The following is a 20,183-nucleotide window of genomic DNA, read 5'->3' on the forward strand; positions in this document are numbered from 1 at the left end:
TATATCCATATAGTATTATTTTGTGGATAGGTGCAATCGTAACTATCCATATATAACTTTAACCGACTACCAAAGGACCCTAAAATTCCAACATCTTAAAAAAAGCATCCTAATCCAACGGTTCATATTCAAAGTCCTCATGATCCCCAAACAGTGGCCTTTAACAGCTCCATTGAGCATCTTCTCGTAGCTGCTTTTTTTATCCACAACAACTCTTTAAGCCTTCTTCAATTTCATCAAAGATTACAACTCTATACTCAAATTGGGTCAGCATAATAATGGCTTCAATTCAAAATTCAATGGTTTTTTCTCATTTGAGGTGAGTTTTCTTGAGCACCCTTTTCTTTTTATTGCTTGAAAATAGCAAAGATCACTAGAAATTTGGTTAATTTTTGCCATTTTCTTTGACCCCATTTCATTTTAGTTCCAAGAATCTTGTAAAGTTTGTTCCTTTTTAGGTTGTGTGTAGTGGATTCTAGGAGCATCTTAGACCTAGATATTGTAAGTGTTTTCTTTTTTTTGTTTGTGTGTGTGTGTGTGAATTTGCTTGCTTTGGATAGTGTACTTTTGTAGAAAATTGTGATTAAAAAAGTTGGAATCTTTTGGGGTGTGAGTTTAAGATTTAGGGAAATACTTCTTCCGTCCCAGTTTAAGTGTCACTTAGCTCTTTTCACGCCTATTAAGAAAAACAATGTTTAGTGTAGTGCTTATGTAGAAAATTGTGATTAAATAAGTTGGAATCTTTTGGGGTGTGAGTACAAGATTAGCGAAATACTCCCTCCGTCCCATTTTAAGTGTCACTTTAGCTCTTTTCACGCTCATTAAAAAAAACAATGTTTAGTGTAGTGCTTATGTAGAAAATTGTCATTTAAAAAAGTTGGAGTCTTTTGGGGTGTGAGTACAAGATTAGCGAAATACTCCCTCCGTCCCATTTTAAGTTTCACTTTAGCTCTTTTCACGTCCATTAAGAAAAACAATGTCTAATGTAGTGCTTATGTAGAAAATTGTGATTAAAAAAGTTGGAATCTTTTGGGATGTGAGTACAAGATTAGCGAAATACTCCCTCCGTCCCATTTTAAGTGTCACTTTAGCTCTTTTCACACTCATTAAGAAAAACAATGTTCAGTGTAGTGCTTATGTAGAAAATTGTGATTAAAAAAGTTGGAGTCTTTTGGGGTGTGAGTACAAGATTGGCGACATACTCCCTCCGTCCCATTTTAAGTTTCACTTTAGCTCTTTTCACGCTCATTAAGAAAAACAATGTTTAGTATAGTGCTTATGTAGAAAATTGTGATTAAAAAAGTTGGAGTCTTTTGGGGTGTGAGTATAAGATTAGCGAAATACTCCCTCCGTCTCATTTTAAGTGTCACTTTAGCTCTTTTCACGCCCATTTAGAAAAACAATGTATAGTGTAGTGTGAAAAAGAACTATTCTTTAATGTTAAGGGTATAGTTGGAAATAATTAACTACTTTAGTCTGGAATTCCTAAAGTAACAATTCTTTTGAGCTAAAGCGACAGTTAAAATGGGACGGAGGGAGTACATATTTAGATGGTACTAATACATTCAGTTTAAGAAACCAAGGCAGACAAATTCTGTATGCTATTGAATAAAATAAGATGATAGGATTTATTTGTTTATTGAAGGAGACAGGGTTTGAATGTAATATAGCAGGAATTCCACATTACAGAGAATTTACAGCTATAGTCCTGTAAGTATTCTCTGAGCTGTTGTTGATGCACATTATAAATGAAAATCTTGTTTTTATATTGTTTTGTTAATGTTAGTCAAAGCAATATTTGTAGATAAGCTTCGAAGGTCTCTTGGGGTTTAAGCGCAAAGTGTAGTTGAAAGCGCCTTAGTGTAGAAAGGCGCAAACGTATAATGTGTGTGTGTGTATACACATATAAGCTGTCATACTTGAGTATTGCCTTGGATCTTACACGAAAGCGCTGATTAAGCTAAGCAAAGTGCCAATCCCATGTTGTACAGAGCTTCGGGGCTTAAGCGCACATTTGAGAATGTTGGTTTTTGTATGCCTCACTATCTTGAGCTTTCTTAAATTAATTTTCTTTTACAATGAAAAAAGAGAAGTATTGGAGCTAAAATATTTTGAAACCTCTGAATGAACATATCTATATCACTGAAGACAAAATTTATCTCATCAGAAATCCCAAACTTGCATTCTGTGAATGATCATTGCAACTTTTAGCTCCAATAGTTTTTCCCATTACCCTTGTGCGCACCCAAAGAGTAGTGGCTGCGTGTTCTCTTGTCATAATAAAAATTGTTTTTCCCGTTACATTGCGTTATGCGGTGCTTAAATGGAAATTGTCGTTTTTACTTGATGAATGGAGAAAAGTAATAGTTTCATAAGTTGTTCTGGAATGTGTAGACTTGACTAGTCGATTATGAGAATATATTGGTATGGATGAAGTTACACAAATGGGTGTTTCTTCCTCGAAGTTGAATATTTCAGCTCTTATAACAAGTCAAGCATTGTACTTCTTTTGCTTGCCATCTTATCTTCTAATCTAAGGCTTCACGCATAATTGTTTTTCATGTTCTCTTTCTTATTAGATCCGACCATGGTATGTATTTCATCAATCCAACAATGGCAAACTATAAATCAGATTTGTCCTCGCTAAGTTTTGCTAGAAAGTTTCCCTTCAGCTTCAAAAGTGGTAGAGGAATACTACGAGCTACATTATTATCAGGAGAAGATGATGTCTGGTCTTGTTTTAACAACCAAGGTGCAGAAAAAGGTTCTTTTGTCAATAATGGAGTCCAAAAAACTACAATTCAGCAACAACCTGACGAAATAGCTTTTGGAACACCCGCTGCTGTAATAGCTCCAAACAGAAGTGGGTTTCTCTCTGGTGTTGATGAATTTGACTTGGATCATGCCGTTGAAGGATTCTCTTCTATTCCGGAGGCTATTGAGGACATTCGTCAGGGCAAGGTTTGTTTTCTCCTAAGATGTGGATTTTTTTTGTTGTGTACATTTTCTAAGTTTCATACAAGTCGAAACCTGTACTTTCATTTCCCTTAGTTATATGGAAAAAGACTTGCAGATGGTAATTGTTGTAGATGATGAAGACCGAGAAAACGAGGGTGATTTAATAATGGCAGCACAATTGGTGACACCTGAAGCAATGGCCTTCATTGTAAAACATGGTACTGGAATTGTGTGCATAAGTATGAAAGGTGAAGATCTAGACAGGCTTCAACTTCCACTAATGGTGCCACCAAAGGAAAATGAGGAGAAACTCTCTACTGCTTTCACTGTTTCTGTGGTATGTCCGCTACTTTTTCTTTATACTTCTAGACTATGTCGCTCGAACTCTTCAGAAACGTAACAGTGCGTGTCTAATCCTCCAAAAGTAGTGCATTTTTGGACGATCCATCAAGGGTATGGGAACAATTTTGGAGAGTCCGAGCAACTTAGCTTCTAGAAGCTGCTATTCGACTTGAGAAAAAATAGATTACTGTATATCATGATTAGATTCCTCCAGACAGATCTTTTAAATAGAATAAGATGCCGATTGTGTGAGGGTGATGTTCATTGGGATCTACGGTTGCCCTTGAGCCTTGTCATATATCCATATTGGATACATAATAGAGAAAATCATCGATAGGTTTTGTTGAGTATATTTGTGATCCGAACTGCCTTTTCTATGCAAGAGGATTGATTGATCTCAGAAGTGAACATCTATCTGAAAGGGATTACTTTGAGACACACATACATCTAGAAACATACCCAGTATAATCCAACAAGGTGGGGTCTGAGGAGGGTAGAGTGTACTCAGACCTTACCCCTACCTTGTGAGGGTAGAGAGGCAGTTTCAGATAGACCCTTGGCTCAAGGAGAGAAGAAAAAGAAGCAGTAATAACAAACAGTAACAACAACAGGATAATAAGATAAACGAAGTGAAAGAAACAATCAGGTAATTCTAGCGATCAAAGAATACGCAAACATAAAAAGAATACTAATACTCCTGATACAGTAAGGATATACACTAGGCAACCTACTGACCCTCTACCCTGATACTCGTTTCCACACCCTCCTATCAAGGAGAAACACACATACATCATATTCATTTTATTGGCTTGCTGGGACAAAACCTAGGGGATCTCCTATTTACATCCATATTTGTTACTACTCTCTTTTAATGTTTGCTTAAGTGCCCAATGCCAACACTCATCTGAGCGAAGTTTTGTGCACTAAACTTTTCTTCAATATGTCAAATAGGTATGAAACTTGATCAGGGGCTCACAGTTTGTGCATAAGCATTTTAAGAGATTTTCTCAATCTATTGTTCATCCTTGAAATAATGACCGAGAGCAGTTGTTTTCCAATCATATTACTTTGCTTTTGAGGCGTGAAAAAACTTTTGTTGACTTGTCATGACTGCAATTTGTAATTTGGTTGGAATTGCTCCGTGTTCAGAAGTCAAAAGCATATACTATTAGGGCATGTTGCTCTGACAGTTGTTTAGTGCCCACAACTCAAATATTCTCAGCCATTGACACCAATTAGTTGGATCTGATAGGATGCAAAATATGGTACCACAACAGGTGTATCTGCACATGATAGGGCAAAAACAGTTTTGGCTCTAGCATCTGCTGATTCAAAGCCCGAGGATTTCAACCGACCTGGACACATTTTCCCACTCAAGTATAGAGAAGGAGGGGTGCTAAAAAGAGCTGGCCATACTGAAGCTTCTGTTGATCTTGCTGTATTGGCTGGGCTGGACCCTGTTGCTGTTCTTTGTGAAATTGTGGATGATGATGGTTCCATGGCCAGGTTGCCGAGGCTTCGTCAATTTGCTGAGGCTGAGAACTTAAAGATTGTATCCATTGCCGATTTAATCAGGTAACGACTTGGATAAATGTGTAATAACATTAACAGCTTTCAGCCTTTCACAATTCTAACACTAATAATCCTGCGCTTGTTAAAAAATAAAAAAAGCTAATAATCCTGTATTATATCCTTCTGACATGTTAAAGAAGAAATTGACGAATTTCCCAAGATGCTGCTGATTTAGAGAAATGGACGCATTTCAAAAAAGTTAATTCAAATGAGATTGTACTCATGAAGGCAACCTAAAAACCTTATGATTAATTTTCTGGTTATTAACATATCAGCTTGTCCAAGCAACCTCCAACCCTCAAAGAAAATGTGAAAAGAAAACCTCTGTCAAGGAAGAATTGACGCAATTCAAAGCACAAGGGTCAACCAGTCTGATTTTCAAAGTTAATTCTGGACATCGATTGATTCCCAAAAATAACTTCATACAGTCAGAAACTGCACAAGGAGAATATTCAGGGATTTCGCTTTTAAAAGGTTATTTAAAAACTTGTTAAGAAAATCGTACTTTAGGAAAAAGTGGTATCTATCCTAGTAGTGATCGTCTTATAGTTGTAGATTTGACTGAAGGTACTGTCTTATAAAATGGGACTAAAGGGAGTACCTATTATTGCAAGTTGAAATCCCTTTTGGCAAGATAGAAAATGGATAACTCTCACTTGCTCCTTTAGTATGAAAGACACTGTTTCCCTTATTGCTTGGTGTTTGGTTATGCCAATTCTTTAATACTAGGACGATTCCGAGTGGATGAGAATTGATCTAATTGTCATTTCCTTTTGCGGAATTAAATAAAATAAAATGTGTCATTCTAATTCGAATAGGCTTTATAGGTCATGCATAAACTGGACAAGTCTAAACCTTTCCAGTTTCCTGAAGTATAGTTGTTCATGAATATCTACTTTCAGAGAGTACTTTGTAAAGCCAACTATTACTTATTGCGTCAAATGAGAAGAAGTATGACTTCTGTATCCTTTGGCAGGTATAGAAGGAAAAGAGAGAAACTGGTAGATCTCGCTGCTGCTGCACCTATACCAACAACGTGGGGGCCTTTTAAAGCCTACTGTTTTAAGTCTGTCTTGGATGGAATTGAACATATTGCCATGGTCAAAGTAAGCAAAGTTGTGATTAGAGGGCTGAATAAGCTTGCTTCTTTCATATTCTATGTGGATATCTCTCTTTTTAGATGATGGTTACCCTTAACTCAAAAAAAAATAGCTCTCTTTAGATGATCTTGTAGTTTTGACCATAATCACTAACTTTTTCTATAATTCCGTCAACTTCATTTCTTTAACTAATCTTGAAAAAAGTGTAATACTGTGAATACATGAATGGTTTAAATAGGGAGATCCTTCTGATTATTCTTTGACAATCATGACAAGGTTCAATTTTAATAGGGTGATGTTGGAGATGGGAAAGATGTTCTTGTCAGAGTGCACTCGGAATGTCTCACCGGTGACATTTTTGGGTCAGCCCGATGTGACTGTGGTAAGCAGTTAGCGCTTGCAATGAACCAAATTGAACAAGCTGGAAGGGGTGTGTTAGTATATCTCCGTGGGCATGAAGGAAGGGGAATAGGTTTGGGACATAAACTTCGTGCTTACATCCTTCAAGATGATGGGCACGACACAGTTGAAGCTAATGAAGAGCTGGGATTACCTGTTGATTCACGCGAGTATGGTATTGGCGCACAGGTATCGACTGCAAAGAAACTTTTCATTTTTCTTGATTGTAAAACTAAACTTTTAACATCTTTATCGGTCCTCCTTGATCTTATGGTTTCTTTAATAAGGTTTGATCATATAATTACAGTGTGTGTGTGAGGGAGATATGTTAATAGTAGTGAAACAAATGCGAGTTTCTTGAGGTATATATATGTTAATAGCAACTTGCCTTAATCCTCACATGAGACTTGTCTTTTCAATTTACAACAACATACCCAATGCAATCCCACAAGTGGGGTCTGGGGAGGGTAGAGTGTACGCAGATCTTATCCCCCTACCTTGGGAGGTAGATAGGCTGTTGTTGATACACCCTCGGCTCATTTCTTTCCATTTTCTGTTTATGTGTTTCTGTTAACTTCAACAATTGAACATTAACCTGTTGATTTGATTTCAGATACTACGAGATTTGGGTGTTCGTACAATGAAACTGATGACAAACAACCCCGCGAAGTATGTTGGGCTCAAAGGATATGGTCTGGCAATTTCAGGTAGAGTTCCCCTGTTGGCTCCTATAACTAGAGAAAATAAGAGGTACTTAGAGACCAAACGCGTGAAATTGGGGCACATATATGACTCCAACGACGATGCCAATGGCCACGTTAATAGTTCTGAAGTTGATAGAACGAGCCACGATGAATTACATGACAATGCTGACTGAAAATCGTCTAAACAACCGCAGTGAAAAAACTGATTCGAGCATTTTCTGGTAGCCTGTTCCAAACATTTGTTTAGCTCTGTTGGTTAAATGTACTTTTTTTCTTCTTCTTTTGTTCATGTAGAAGAGTTCAAAGGGGAAGTGATTACAAAAGTTCTGAAGAAACATTTTTGTTGTAGGTGAAGTTGATCTCAACTTGTTTGGGATCGAGACGTAGTTAATTGAATAAAACTCTTTACACGTAATGAAAAGAGGTATCGAATTGAGTAGCAACTGCTCTGTAAAATTTATTTTTAAGTTTTGATGACACATTTTTATCACACAAGACATTGGATGTGAGACTCTATTGTGGTAGTGATTGTATCGTTGGTAGTTCTTGCGATTTGAGTTTTCTGTTACCGGCATTGACACCTTGTCAACACTGTTGGTTGGCTATCTGAATTTTCACCATATTGGTGAGGGCTCGATTCCCTGTCTAGTAATTCTCACCCCCTATTAACTCACATGTTACAAGTACACAAATTATTAAGTTAAGACTACAAGATCCAAAAATCTCTTGGCGATTGTATCGTTGGTAGTTCTTGCGATTGAGTTTTCCATCGTTGGTGTCGACACCTCATCAACTTGATTGACTATTTGAATTTTCACCATGTTGGTGACTGGTGAGGGCTCGACTCCCCATCTTGCAATCCTTTCACCTTACCTCCTAGTACACAAACCTTTAAACTAAGACTACAAGACCCGGAAATCTATTAATTTATATATACATATATATTTCATGATCTATCAAATAATTAAGACACTTAAATTGGGACAAAAGAGTATTAAAAAACTAATTAAATTAATTAGTCATTGAAAAGTACTTTTATTGGTTTATCATACTTATTTAAAGACTCAAGTTAAACATATTTAAAGACTGACTTAGTCAGTTGATTGATAATTTTTTTGGTCAATGAAATCTTTGTTATGGAGTATTAATTTTACAGAATATTAATTCTGCGGATGTTATTTTTCTTACAAAAAGACACATGGTTTCTTATTCGTACCATTCATAAACTTCAAATTGTGAATATGAATAAAGACATTTTTTCAATTTTGACATCGAATTTTTAAACCTCTTCTGCATATTTACTTATAAACAATTATCAAGTTTCTGCTCTTTTTTTTGTCAATTTATTTGGAAAAAAAATACTATATTATTTTGAACATAGGATAATAATAAGTAATATATTGTGTGATATTATCTTATTGGGCACGAAATTTTAAAAAAAATTATGATCTAAACTATGTCGTAGCATTGTGATTATAAAGTATTTTTAATATGAGAATATAATTTTTTTTTTTAAAAGAAAAGTATGTCAGGATACCCTACCTTTTAATGATTAATTACTTTAATTATTATGGGATTCGATTCACCTATAAATTTTTTTTTGTACGGCATATGGTATTTAATTTTAAAAATATTTTAACTTTAGTCACTTATCCGAATATTTTAAAGTCACACCACAAATTCATTTTTGCAAAAAAAATTCCCACAATTCTACAAATCTATTAGAAGACATCTAACGTCTATACAATTTTCGATAGTATTTAACTTCTTTTTTTATTAGATTAAATCGTGATCTAAATATCGATAAATTATAAATACAAAATACTGTAATACAGTAATATTAAAGAATTATTTCAAAGAGGTGATACACAAAGTATTCTGCATTTTAGAAAAGGATCGCATCTCAAATGCTATAAACAATCTATTCTAAATATTAATTAACTATTTTTGAAATTCGAGCTTATAATTTATAGATCACATAAAAATATATTTATCGATATTTTAAAATCAAGAAAGATAGATACTTTTAATTATGAGTAAACATATATTTATTGTTGTTTCAAGCTTCCATTTAACTATTCCAAAAAGTGATAAAGCAAAAAAAGAAGTCCGAAATTGTTGGTAAAAGAGAAAAATTCCAATTACTTTAAAATATTAAATCCTTATCTTCAGTAACAGGACCACATTTATTTATTTTAAATATATTTTTTAGAATGAAGATGAAGACACGTTTATCACACCATTTCGGCATAATATATAAATATGACCCTTAACTTGATTTCAACGGATAACTATGCCCTCCAACTTTGAGTGTGCACAAGTAGACCTAGCTTGTATAAAATTAAACAAGTAGACACACATGTCCTACCTGACATAATACACGTAGGACGTCACGTAGGACACAAAGTTCCATGTAGGGTGCTATGTAGGACGAATGTGTCTATTTGTTCAATTTTATACAAGTTTAAGTGTCTACTAGTGCACAACTAAAGTTAAAGGTCATAGTTGCCAACTGACGTCAAGTTAAATGTTATATTTATATATTATGCCTTGCCTTTGTTACTTTATGTCATATATCATATAGTACAAAATATAGTATAAAAATAGTCAGGAAAGTGATGTACATAAATAATATAAAGAGTTTATTTTTGTATCTTTCCCGAAAAAATAGTTTCAAATGTTTGGTAAAAATGTCCTTCATTAACAACATATTTATACTAGCAAATGATGTAATGCAGTGAATAAAACTATTTTTTTTTTAATTAGAAGTTTTGGATTGAGTTTTGGATATAAAAAAAATTCTTGATAGAAAATATTTTCTCCTAAATGAAGCCCTACAGGGCATGAATTTAGAATAGTCGGACTTCAATATAGATATCGAACAACGAATAGTAAAAAAATAAATAATGAATAACATACGTTTTACCCACTACCAAATGCTTACCAACTGCCAACCTTGCAGCTACTAGTTAGTTGAATAATAATCATCATTTAATTCTAAGACCAAATATATTTATTTTATTTCTAGAGGTGTGAAATATGTTTTTTCAATTACCTTATGTGTATGTGATGTTCGTAATGGAGGATAAGTCTATCGAGGAGGTGTACACGAGTTTTATATTGAAATGATAAATTAATTATTGAGGTATATACTTAAGTTTTAAGCGAATAATATCTTAATAGTTGAACCAAAGTCATTATAATGTCGCCCCTTATTCCATGTACTGTCCTCTTCAAAATTACTCTTTAAGTAATTGATTATCATCTCTAGAAAAAAATCAATTTCGTGGAATTATATGATAATACGCTTTTAAGTAGCGTATAGAAAATCTTGAAATACGAATGCACAAAAAAGGAGAAACACTTTCAACTAACATAAAACTTGATCTCCAAGCAATTCCTTTAGAATTTTTAGTAAACTTTTTGTTTCTTAACTTTTACATTACAAAAATATCTTCAATGATGAATAATTAAGACCTTTTCAATTCAACCCTGATTATTAACGATCATGGAAAACGATTATATCATGTATGTCGACATATCTCAATATGTTAATTCATAATAACGATTTTCAAATATATTCATCGATTGATCAATATTTCTATGAGAGACAGAATAAACTTAATGTATACATTTTTTCTTTTAAAAGTGGAAAATGGAAATAATTCTTTTAATTTGTGTCACACCTTATCAAAAGATCCCTTAATATCCTTACATGTCAAATCTTTTAAATATGAATATCAAATAATATTAAACTTGGTCTCTAAGCAACCCTTTTAGAAGATTTTACAAGCGTTTTTAAATATAAATTTACGGGTCAAATTATACTTTTTTTTAGAAAATTTAAAATTTGGTGATTTCATATCACATGTCTAAATGTAAGCTTAATTTTCCAATTATGACCGTTAATTACTTACTTGTATTATCCGCACACATGTAATTAACCTGCTTTTAACACTTATTCGATGTATTTCATAACAACTATAAGATGATCACTTCAATTTTAATGCATAATAATGCTTCTAAATATGTTTATCAATTTTCAATGTTTATGTTAATATTATTAGTTCATTAAATCTTTTCAATAGATTGCTTTGTATCAATAAATATTGAGATTCGTCTTTCTTGATCCTCTAGCATCGGTAAAATAGATCACTTAATTGTACTCTTCATAAAATTTGAGATTCGTCGCTCATGATCCTATAATGGCTATAAAATAGATCAATTTATACTATTCATAAAAGTGAGATTCGTCGTTGACCCTATAATGACTAAAAAATAAGCTTATAAAAATCAAGATTCACCATTAACTATATAACGACTATCAAAATAGATCACATTATACTATTTATAAAAAATGAGATTCGTCGGTGTCCCTATAACAACTATAAAATAAATCAGTTTATACTACTCATAAAAATTGAGATTCGCCGTTGACCCTATAATGATTGTCGAATAATTCACTTTATATTGTCCATAAAAATTGAGATTGGACGTTGACCCTCCAATGACTACAAAATAAATCATTTCATACTATCCATAAAAGTCAAGATTCATCGCCATTGACCCTATAATGACTATAAAACAAATCACTTTATACTATTCATAAAAATCGAGATTTGCCGTTGATCCTAAAATGATTGCAAAGTCGATCACTCTATACTGTCCATAAAATTTGAGATTGGATGTTGACCCTCTAACAGCTATAAAATAAATCACTTTATACTATCCATAAAAGTAAAGATTCGTCATTGACCCTATACCAACTATAAAATAAATCACTTTATACTATTCATAGAAATCGAGATTCGTCGTTGACCCTATAATGATTGTAAAATCGATCACTATATATTGTCCATAAAAATTGAGATTGGACGTTGACCATATAACAACTACAAAATAAATCACTTTATACTATCCATAAAAGTCAAGATTCATTGTTGACCCTATAACGACTATAAAATAAATACTTTTTACTATTCATAAAAATCGAGATTCGTCGTGGATCCAATACCGATTATAAAATAAACCACTTTATATTATCCATAAAAATTGAAAGTTGTCATTAATCGTATAACAACTATAAATAAATTACTTTATAGTATCCATAAAAATTGAGATTTGTCGTTGACCCTAACAGCTATCAAAATAGATTAGTTCATACTATTCATATATTTTGAGTATCGTCATTGACCCCATAACAACTACACAAGTCGAGATTCATTAACCCTATAACGGCGGTCAAAATAAATCAGTTTATACTATTCTTAAAAATCCAGAGTCATCGTTGACCATATAACAATTATAAAATAAATCACTTTATATCACCCATAAAAATTGAAATTCATCGTTGACCTTATAACGACTGTCAAAACAGACCATTCTATACTGATCATAAAAATCGAGAGTCGTCGTTGACCCTATAATAATTATAGAATAAATCACTTCATACCATCCATAAAAACGGAGATTCGTCGTTGACCCTTTTACAACTGTAATATAGACTATTTTATACCGATCATAAAAATCGAGAGTCATCGTTGACCCTATAACGTCGATAAAATAGATCACTTTATACCATCCATAAAAATCAAGATTTGTCGTTTCTGACCATATAACAGTTGTAAAATAGTTCACTTTATACCATCCATAAAAATTGAGATTCGCCGTTGACCCTATAACGGTTATAAATTGACCACTTTATAAGATCCATAAAAATCAAGTTCCTCCGTTCCAAACCCTAAAAATGGCTATAAAATAAAGCACTTTATACTATAAATAAAGCTCGAGATTCATCGTTTCCGACCCTACTTCATCTTAATTGTTTTCTCTAATTCTTTTTCTTGTAAGAAGTGGAGAGAACAAAGGAAGTGAGGCTATTTCCCAATCCAAGTAAAACAAGGAGACAAATTAGAACCAGACTTTTCAGCTTTCTCTGTTCACTGTTTACCTCTCTGTTTGCTCTGTTTTCTACCTATACATACAAATTATATACATATATATACACCCACACCCTTTTTCTCGTACTATCCGTCCCTTTCTCCCCCCCCCCCCCCCCTGCCATACACACCCACAGAGTTTCGCAGTCTTTTTATCAGTCGTCGGGTCACTTAGTTCATCTCTGCATACTTTGTTTTTCTTCTCTTTTTCCAATGCAAAAACGGGTTTCATGCCCGGTGACCCAATCGGGATATGGGTTTCACCGGAATTCGCCGGAATTTTCGAAACGAAAAATACCCAATTTCACAATCCAACTCCGGGCAACTCCAATGAACTGGAAACTGAACTGGCAACACCTGAACAACTTGATAGCAAAATTACCCTTCACCCCAGAAAACCCATCAGTTGTAGACTCAAGTTTTATCGTCGGAACCCTATCGTATGTTGAATGGTATCAAACATTAGAAGTTATGGTGAAGTTATGGGAGTTAAGGTTAAGTGGTGGGCATTGTTGTAATCCAATTTTAAAAGCAAAAGTTGAACTTCCATCTGATAGAGAAGAGTTGAATGAGAGATTAAAAGGGGTTTTCTTGGAGAAATTGAATAGGTTAATCAATGGGGTTTTAGTACAAACATGGCAGAAAAAATTGGGTTTTGTGATTGATGAGATTGAGAAAATTTCTATGTTGTTGAAGAAACCTAACAGGGTTGGTGTTTACCAGGAGCTGTGGAAGAAGAAAAAGGGTATTGAAGGTGAAAGAGATTTGATATTATTAAGGATTGATGAATTCAAGAATGGGATTAAATGTATCATTGATTATTTGGAGGATTCGAAGAATTATGAGGATTTTAAGGTGTTTGATTTTGGTGAAGTGATTGATTGGAATAGAATTCATTTTATCATGATGAGAGAATGTAGAAGGCTTGATGATGGATTACCAATATATGGTTTTAGGCAGCAGATTCTGCAACAAATTCTTTCTCAACAGGTATAATTTACAATCACTTACCAATTTAATTTGATCTTATATTAACTGATAATAACTAGCTTACAAATAAATGTTGAGATCATAAAAAATTATTTCAGATATCAAGTTCCAAAATGATTTAACTTCAAAAGGGTAAATTTTTATGTTTCGAGTTTCAACTTCAAAATCTACGGAACCCTTGAGTCAAGGTTTTTGCTTTGGTAAAAGGATAACAAGCTTACTATAGAATATCGAAAAATTTGTTTTAAATATCAAGTTCCAAAAATTACAACTTCAAAATCGATGGCCAAGCGGGAGCTAGTATTAGCAAATCTTGTGATTCTTTTTACTTGTAATAGATTAATGAGCTTAAATATTTTTTCTGCAAGTAGTTGCAATACATTTTGCTAATAATCCCGTATGCATTATAAGTATTACAGCTACAATTATACTGATTTCCCCCCTTATGGATAGACATATACCAATTGAAATTACAGCTATTTTCACTTGTCCGGAAAAAGTTTGCAGTTAATTTTTAAAAAAATATTCACTTGAACATTTTTTAAAAATCTTGTACTGATAAAAAGACTTGTCTTTTTCGCCATGAATCCTCGTAACCACGGAAGCAACTTTAACTTTGAGTCGAGGCTTTTACCCGCTTCTTGGTAAAAGGGTAACAAGCTTAAATATTAGCATTTAGTTGTAAAAAGATGGATAAGTAAGCTTAAATATTTTTTCTTCTAGTCTTTGCAATACAATTTGCTAATACTCACGTACATTTTATTAGTAGTACTGGTATAGTAACAATTATACTGTTTTTTTTCTTCTATATAGATATATACCAATTGAAATCGCCGCTATTATCACTTATCTTGCCGCTTCTGTTGATTTTTGTAAAAGCTTTACTTGAACATTTGGTGAAGGAGTTTTAAATTGCTTTTACTGATTAAGAGGAGCTAAAACTTGTGCTTAGATGATTTTATCTTGTTGTTTGCAGGTGCTAGAAGAATCCCCCCCTTGTATTATTGTTCTTAATTTAGTAATTTGATTATGTCTTCATTAAAAAAGTAATTTGAGTATACAAATATGTTATTCATAATTGACTTTTCAACAGTGGATGATTTTGATTATGAGCTTTTGTGTCTGTTTGTATGCATCCTTGGTGATTTGAATGGGATGATATCTCTTTTTTAGGGGCTCCATGTGATGGTGATTACATTTTTTTGATGGTTATGTTTTAGGTGACTGTTTTGGTTGGGGAGACTGGATCAGGAAAGAGTACACAATTAGTGCAATTCCTTGCTGATTCAGGAATAGCTGGCAATGGTTCTATAGTTTGCACTCAGCCTCGAAAACTTGCTGCCAATTCTTTAGCAAGTAGGGTTAGAGAGGAAAGCCAGGAGTGCTATGATGATTGCTCGATCTCCTGTAATCCACCACATTCATCCTGTCAGCAGTTTGATTCAAAGGTGATTTTTATGACAGATCACTGCCTATTACAGCACTATATGGGCGACAAGACTTTGTCCAACATATCATGCATCATAGTCGATGAGGCACATGAAAGAAGCCTTAACACCGATCTTCTTTTAGCGTTGATTAAGAAACTACTTCATCAGAGGTTTGATCTGAGGCTTATTATTATGTCTGCCACAGTTGATGCAAACCAGCTTGCAGGCTACTTCTTTGGTTGTGGAACTTTCCATGTGGCGGGTAGGACTTTTCCGGTTGATATAAAGTATGTTCCCTGTGAAGATGATGCCCATCATGCTGTAGGTGCAATTGCTTCTTATGTCCACGATGTTATCAAGATGGTGACTGAGATCGATAGAACTGAGGGAGCGGGAGGTATTTTAGCCTTCTTGACATCTCAGAGTGAAGTTGAGTGGGCTTGTGAGCAGTTTAAAGCACCACTGGCCATTGCTTTACCTTTGCATGGCAAGTTATCCTATGATGACCAAAACCGAGTGTTTCTCCCCTATCCAGGGAAGAGAAAGGTTATATTCACCACCAATCTAGCTGAGACATCACTGACAATCCCCGGTGTCAAATATGTTGTTGATTCTGGCATGGTTAAAGAAAGCAGGTTTGAACCTGGCTCTGGCATGAATGTTCTCAGGATATGCAGTGTGAGCCAAAGTTCTGCTAACCAAAGAGCCGGTCGTGCAGGGAGAACTGAACCTGGAAAGTGTTTCAGGCTGTACTCTCAAAGTGATTTTGAGGATATGCCTCGTCATCAGGAACCTGAAATTCGGAAAGTTCATCTTGGTGTTGCAGTGCTGAGGATTCTTGCTTTAGGTATCAAGAATGTGCAGGATTTTGATTTTGTTGATGCACCGAGCCCCAAAGCTATTGAGATGGCCACCCGAAATCTGGTTCAACTAGGAGCTGTTACACAAAGAGATGATGCATCATATGAATTAACTGCAGAAGGACTAAAACTGGTGAAGTTGGGTATTGAACCTCGGTTGGGAAAAATGATCCTGAGTTGCTTTGATCAACGTTTGGGTAAAGAAGGTGTTGCGCTTGCTGCCGTTATGGCAAATTCCAGCAGCATTTTCTGTAGGGTCGGTTCTGAAGGAGACAAACTAAAATCTGATTGCCGCAAGGTGCAATTTTGCCATCCAAGTGGGGACCTCTTTACTTTACTATCTGTTTACAGGGAATGGGAGATTGTGCCTAGGGAAAAGAAGAATAGCTGGTGTTGGGATAATAGTATCAATGCCAAATCCATGAGAAGATGCCATGAGACAGTGCTGGAAATGGAAGCCTGTCTTCAGAATGAGCTAAATATGATCTTAGCCAGTTACTGGCGCTGGCATCCTCAAGCGCATAACAAGTGTGACGAAGTATTGCAAAGTATAATTCTTTCTTCACTTGCGGAAAATGTTGCTGTGTACTCAGGTTATGATCAGCTTGGTTATGAGGTTGCGCTATCTGGGAAGTGTGTCCAACTACATCCTTCCTGTTCGCTTTTGAATTTCGGCCAACGACCACGTTGGGTAGTCTTTGGGGATGTCCTTGCATCAGCTAACGAGTATCTGGTCTGTGTGACTGCATTTGAGTTTAGTTCTCTTGTTAGCCTCACTCCTGCTCCTTTGTTTGATTTTCTGAAGATGGATGCACTAAAGTTAGAAAAGAAGGTTTTGACAGGCTTTGGAGTCGTGCTACTCAAAAGATTTTGTGGAAAATCTAACAGTAGCATTAACAATCTTGTCTCGCGCATTAGAACTTCTTATAAGGATGAAAGGATAGGCATTCAAGTTAATGTTGATGAGAATGAGGTTCTTTTATATGCTTCTTCAAGAGACATGGAGAGTGTTACATTCCAGGTAAATGATGCTCTAGAGTATGAAAGTAAGCTGTTGCGGAACGAATGCTTAGAGAAATGCCTATTCAATGGAGGATCAGCAGCTTCGGCCTCTGTTGCTCTCTTTGGAGCTGGTGCTGTGATAAAGCATTTGGAGCTTGAGAAGAGATGTTTGACTGTGGACATATTTCCTTCAAATGGAAATGCCATTGATGACAAGGAATTGCTGATGTGTTTGGAGAGAGCCACATCTGGTAATATTTGTATGGTGCACAAGTACTTTGGAATGGGCCAGGACAAAGAGGAGAACAAGTGGGGCACAGTAAAATTTCTTACCCCTGATGCTGCAGAACAGGCTACATTATTAAATGAAGTGGAATTTAATGGTGGCTTTCTGAAAATGGTTCCATCCAGGAGCATACACAGTAGTGATCAAAAGATGTTTCGCTCAGTTCTCAAAGCTAAAGTTTCTTGGCCTCGTAGGTACAGTAAAGGAGTAGGCTTTCTGAGATGCGACCCTATGGATGTTCCTTTAATTTTAGATGACATCTCTGATCTCATGATTGGTGGAAATGTCATCCGTTGTGAGGCAAGCGATAAGAACCCTAACAACATAGTCATTGCTAGACTTGATAGGGACATTGCTGAGACAGAGATACTTGAGGTGTTAAGGGCAACAACAAATAGGAGAATTCTGGATTTCTTCTTGGTGAGAGGAGATTCTGTAGAAAATCCTCCCATAGCTACTTGTGAAGAAGCACTTCGGAAAGAAATATCTCCCTTCATGCCTAAAAAGGTTCCGTTTGTTAACTCTGTTCGTGTCCAGGTCTTCCAGCCGAAACTAACTGAGTATTTCGCAAAAGCAGCTATAATATTTGATGGATCTCTTCATCTTGAAGCAGCCAAGGCCTTGGAGCAAATCGACGGCATGGTTTTGCCTGGATGCCTTCCCTGGCAGAAAATAAGATGTGAGCGACTGTTTCACAGCTCTGTTTCCTGTCCTGCAGCAGTTTATCATGTCATCAGGAACCAGCTGGATTCTTTACTTGCTAGCCTCCACCGAAGAAAGGGTATCTTGTGCTTACTTATTTTTATATATCTTCTTTACAATTATGTCTGTGTCAAACTAGGTTGCTTAAGTGAAGTGCCGGATTTTGTTTTAAACTGAACCCGAAATGTTCTGGTTTATACGCTCGGTTTGTTGACTACTATATATATTGTTGTTTACATTCCTATAGCACTATTTTAAATCTTATTTGTAGTGCTCAGATTGTTGGTTGATGTGTAACTCTGCTGTCTTTTATCTCGAAAATTCTCCAAAGAGAAAAGATGGGCTTGTTGAAATATGCTCTCTATTTTTGTGTTGGTTGATTGGGGGAGGAGAAAAATTAGAGAATCCAAAAGGGTTAGTGAGGGGATTCTTCTGCAACCTTTCGTGTCTCTCAACGTTATTTATAGTTTAAGAAGTGACTCTTATTTCAGAAGAAAAAAATTTCAGTAGTCAGATATGGATTTATTTAATTGGTAGCTGAGTGAAACTTGTGATTGTTTTGCAGTTGGGAAATGCGAGCTACAGAGAAATGATAACGGTTCCTGTACAGTTAGGATATCTGCCACTGCCACCAAAGTTGTGGCAGATTTGAGAAGGCCACTGGAGCAACTTATGAAAGGCAAGATTGTAGATCACGTGGATATTACTCCAAAGGTTGTTCAACTTCTGTTCTCTCGAGAAGGAAGCAACATTATGAGGACAATTCAACGGGAGACAGGAACCTATATTTATTTTGACAAGCATAGCTTGCTTGTTAGTATCTTTGGTCCTTTAGACAATGTTGATAGGGCTCAACACAGATTTATTGGTTCCCTTCTGGCGCTACATGAAAATAAACAACTTGAGGTGCATCTTCGTGGAGGACTTTTGCCTCATGACCTGATGAAAAGAGTTGTTCAGACATTTGGACCAGACCTTAGTGCACTTAAAGAAAAGGTGCCTGGGGCAGAGTTCTCTCTGAACACAAAGCGCCATTGCATCTATATCAATGGTACTAAAGATATGAAGCAAAGCGTTGAGGACATAATCTCTGAAATTGCTCAAAGAAGTTTTCCAACTCAAACGACAGGAGATGATGCTGACTGTCCTGTTTGCTTGTGTGAACTGGAGGATCCTTATAAACTTGAAGCTTGCTGCCATGTATTCTGTCGGACATGCTTGCTAGAGCAGTGTGAGTCTGCAATCAAAAGCCGGGAAGGTTTCCCCATGTGCTGTCTTCATCAAGGTTGTGCGGAACCCATCCTGCTTGCTGATTTGAAGTCTCTATTGTCAATTGAGAAGTTGGAAGAACTTTTCAGGGCTTCTTTGGGGGCTTTTGTGGCAGCCAATGGTAGTACCTACCGCTTTTGCCCCTCACCAGATTGCCCTTCAGTTTATCGCATTGCAGATCCCGATATGGTTGGTGCTCCTTTTGCCTGTGGCGCATGCTATGTGGAGACATGTACGAGTTGTCACCTGGAGTATCATCCTTACCTCTCCTGTGAGACGTACCAGAAGGTTAAAGACGACCCAGATTGCTCTCTAGAGGAATGGTCCAAGGGGAAAGACAATGTAAAGAAATGCCCCGTTTGCAGATTTACAATTGAGAAGGTGGATGGCTGCAATCATATCGAGTGTAAGTGTGGGAAACATGTTTGCTGGGTTTGCTTGCTCTTCTTTGACACCAGTGATAATTGCTATGATCATTTGAGGTCTGTTCACCGGTCCATTACATGAGAAATAGGGAACCATAGTTTATGTAAGCGTGTTCATGTAAAAAAATTGCACCGAGTATGTAACCAAGAGCTTTTTATGTCTATACATATCTATGTTTGTGTCTTCAGAACCCTTTTCTTGTCT

The 20,183-nt window shown here is 35.5% G+C and overlaps 4 protein-coding genes across 4 annotated transcripts in view; 2 read left to right on the forward strand and 2 right to left on the reverse strand.

The window, feature by feature from the left end:
* The window catches only part of LOC125837185 (protein DETOXIFICATION 27), a 226,157-nt gene that overhangs the window by 147,711 nt on the left and 58,263 nt on the right, over window positions 1-20,183 (reverse strand). The window lies entirely within an intron of this gene.
* Window positions 1-20,183, reverse strand: part of LOC125837217 (histone H3.3) — a 193,867-nt gene that overhangs the window by 81,995 nt on the left and 91,689 nt on the right. The window lies entirely within an intron of this gene.
* LOC125837178 (bifunctional riboflavin biosynthesis protein RIBA 1, chloroplastic-like) lies at window positions 142-7,432 on the forward strand. Its single transcript, XM_049516324.1, has 7 exons — window positions 142-319; window positions 2,580-2,961; window positions 3,074-3,295; window positions 4,553-4,875; window positions 5,849-5,978; window positions 6,264-6,560; window positions 6,985-7,432. Exons 1-7 carry the CDS (start codon window positions 279-281, stop codon window positions 7,246-7,248), a joined length of 1,659 nt encoding a protein of 552 aa, XP_049372281.1. The 5' UTR covers window positions 142-278; the 3' UTR covers window positions 7,249-7,432.
* LOC125837169 (ATP-dependent RNA helicase DEAH11, chloroplastic-like) lies at window positions 13,212-20,157 on the forward strand. The gene is made up of 3 exons (XM_049516312.1): window positions 13,212-14,004; window positions 15,225-18,363; window positions 18,850-20,157. Exons 1-3 carry the CDS (start codon window positions 13,228-13,230, stop codon window positions 20,058-20,060), a joined length of 5,127 nt encoding a protein of 1,708 aa, XP_049372269.1. The 5' UTR covers window positions 13,212-13,227; the 3' UTR covers window positions 20,061-20,157.

Source organism: Solanum verrucosum, unplaced genomic scaffold, assembly GCF_900185275.1.
Source record: "Solanum verrucosum unplaced genomic scaffold, falcon-dt-bn FXZP01000165.1, whole genome shotgun sequence".
In the NCBI taxonomy this organism is placed as follows: domain Eukaryota; kingdom Viridiplantae; phylum Streptophyta; class Magnoliopsida; order Solanales; family Solanaceae; genus Solanum; species Solanum verrucosum.

Excerpts from the sequence above, each read along its gene's own strand:
- LOC125837178 (XM_049516324.1), top strand. The coding sequence starts at position 279 with ATGGCTTCAATTCAAAATTCAATGGTTTTTTCTCATTTGAG. Across the intron at positions 320-2,579 it reads ATGGTTTTTTCTCATTTGAG|ATCCGACCATGGTATGTATT; the intron begins GTGAGTTTTCTT and ends CTTTCTTATTAG. Across the intron at positions 6,561-6,984 it reads AGTATGGTATTGGCGCACAG|ATACTACGAGATTTGGGTGT; the intron begins GTATCGACTGCA and ends ATTTGATTTCAG.
- LOC125837169 (XM_049516312.1), top strand. The coding sequence starts at position 13,228 with ATGCAAAAACGGGTTTCATGCCCGGTGACCCAATCGGGATATGGGTTT. Across the intron at positions 14,005-15,224 it reads AACAAATTCTTTCTCAACAG|GTGACTGTTTTGGTTGGGGA; the intron begins GTATAATTTACA and ends GTTATGTTTTAG. Across the intron at positions 18,364-18,849 it reads TAGCCTCCACCGAAGAAAGG|TTGGGAAATGCGAGCTACAG; the intron begins GTATCTTGTGCT and ends ATTGTTTTGCAG.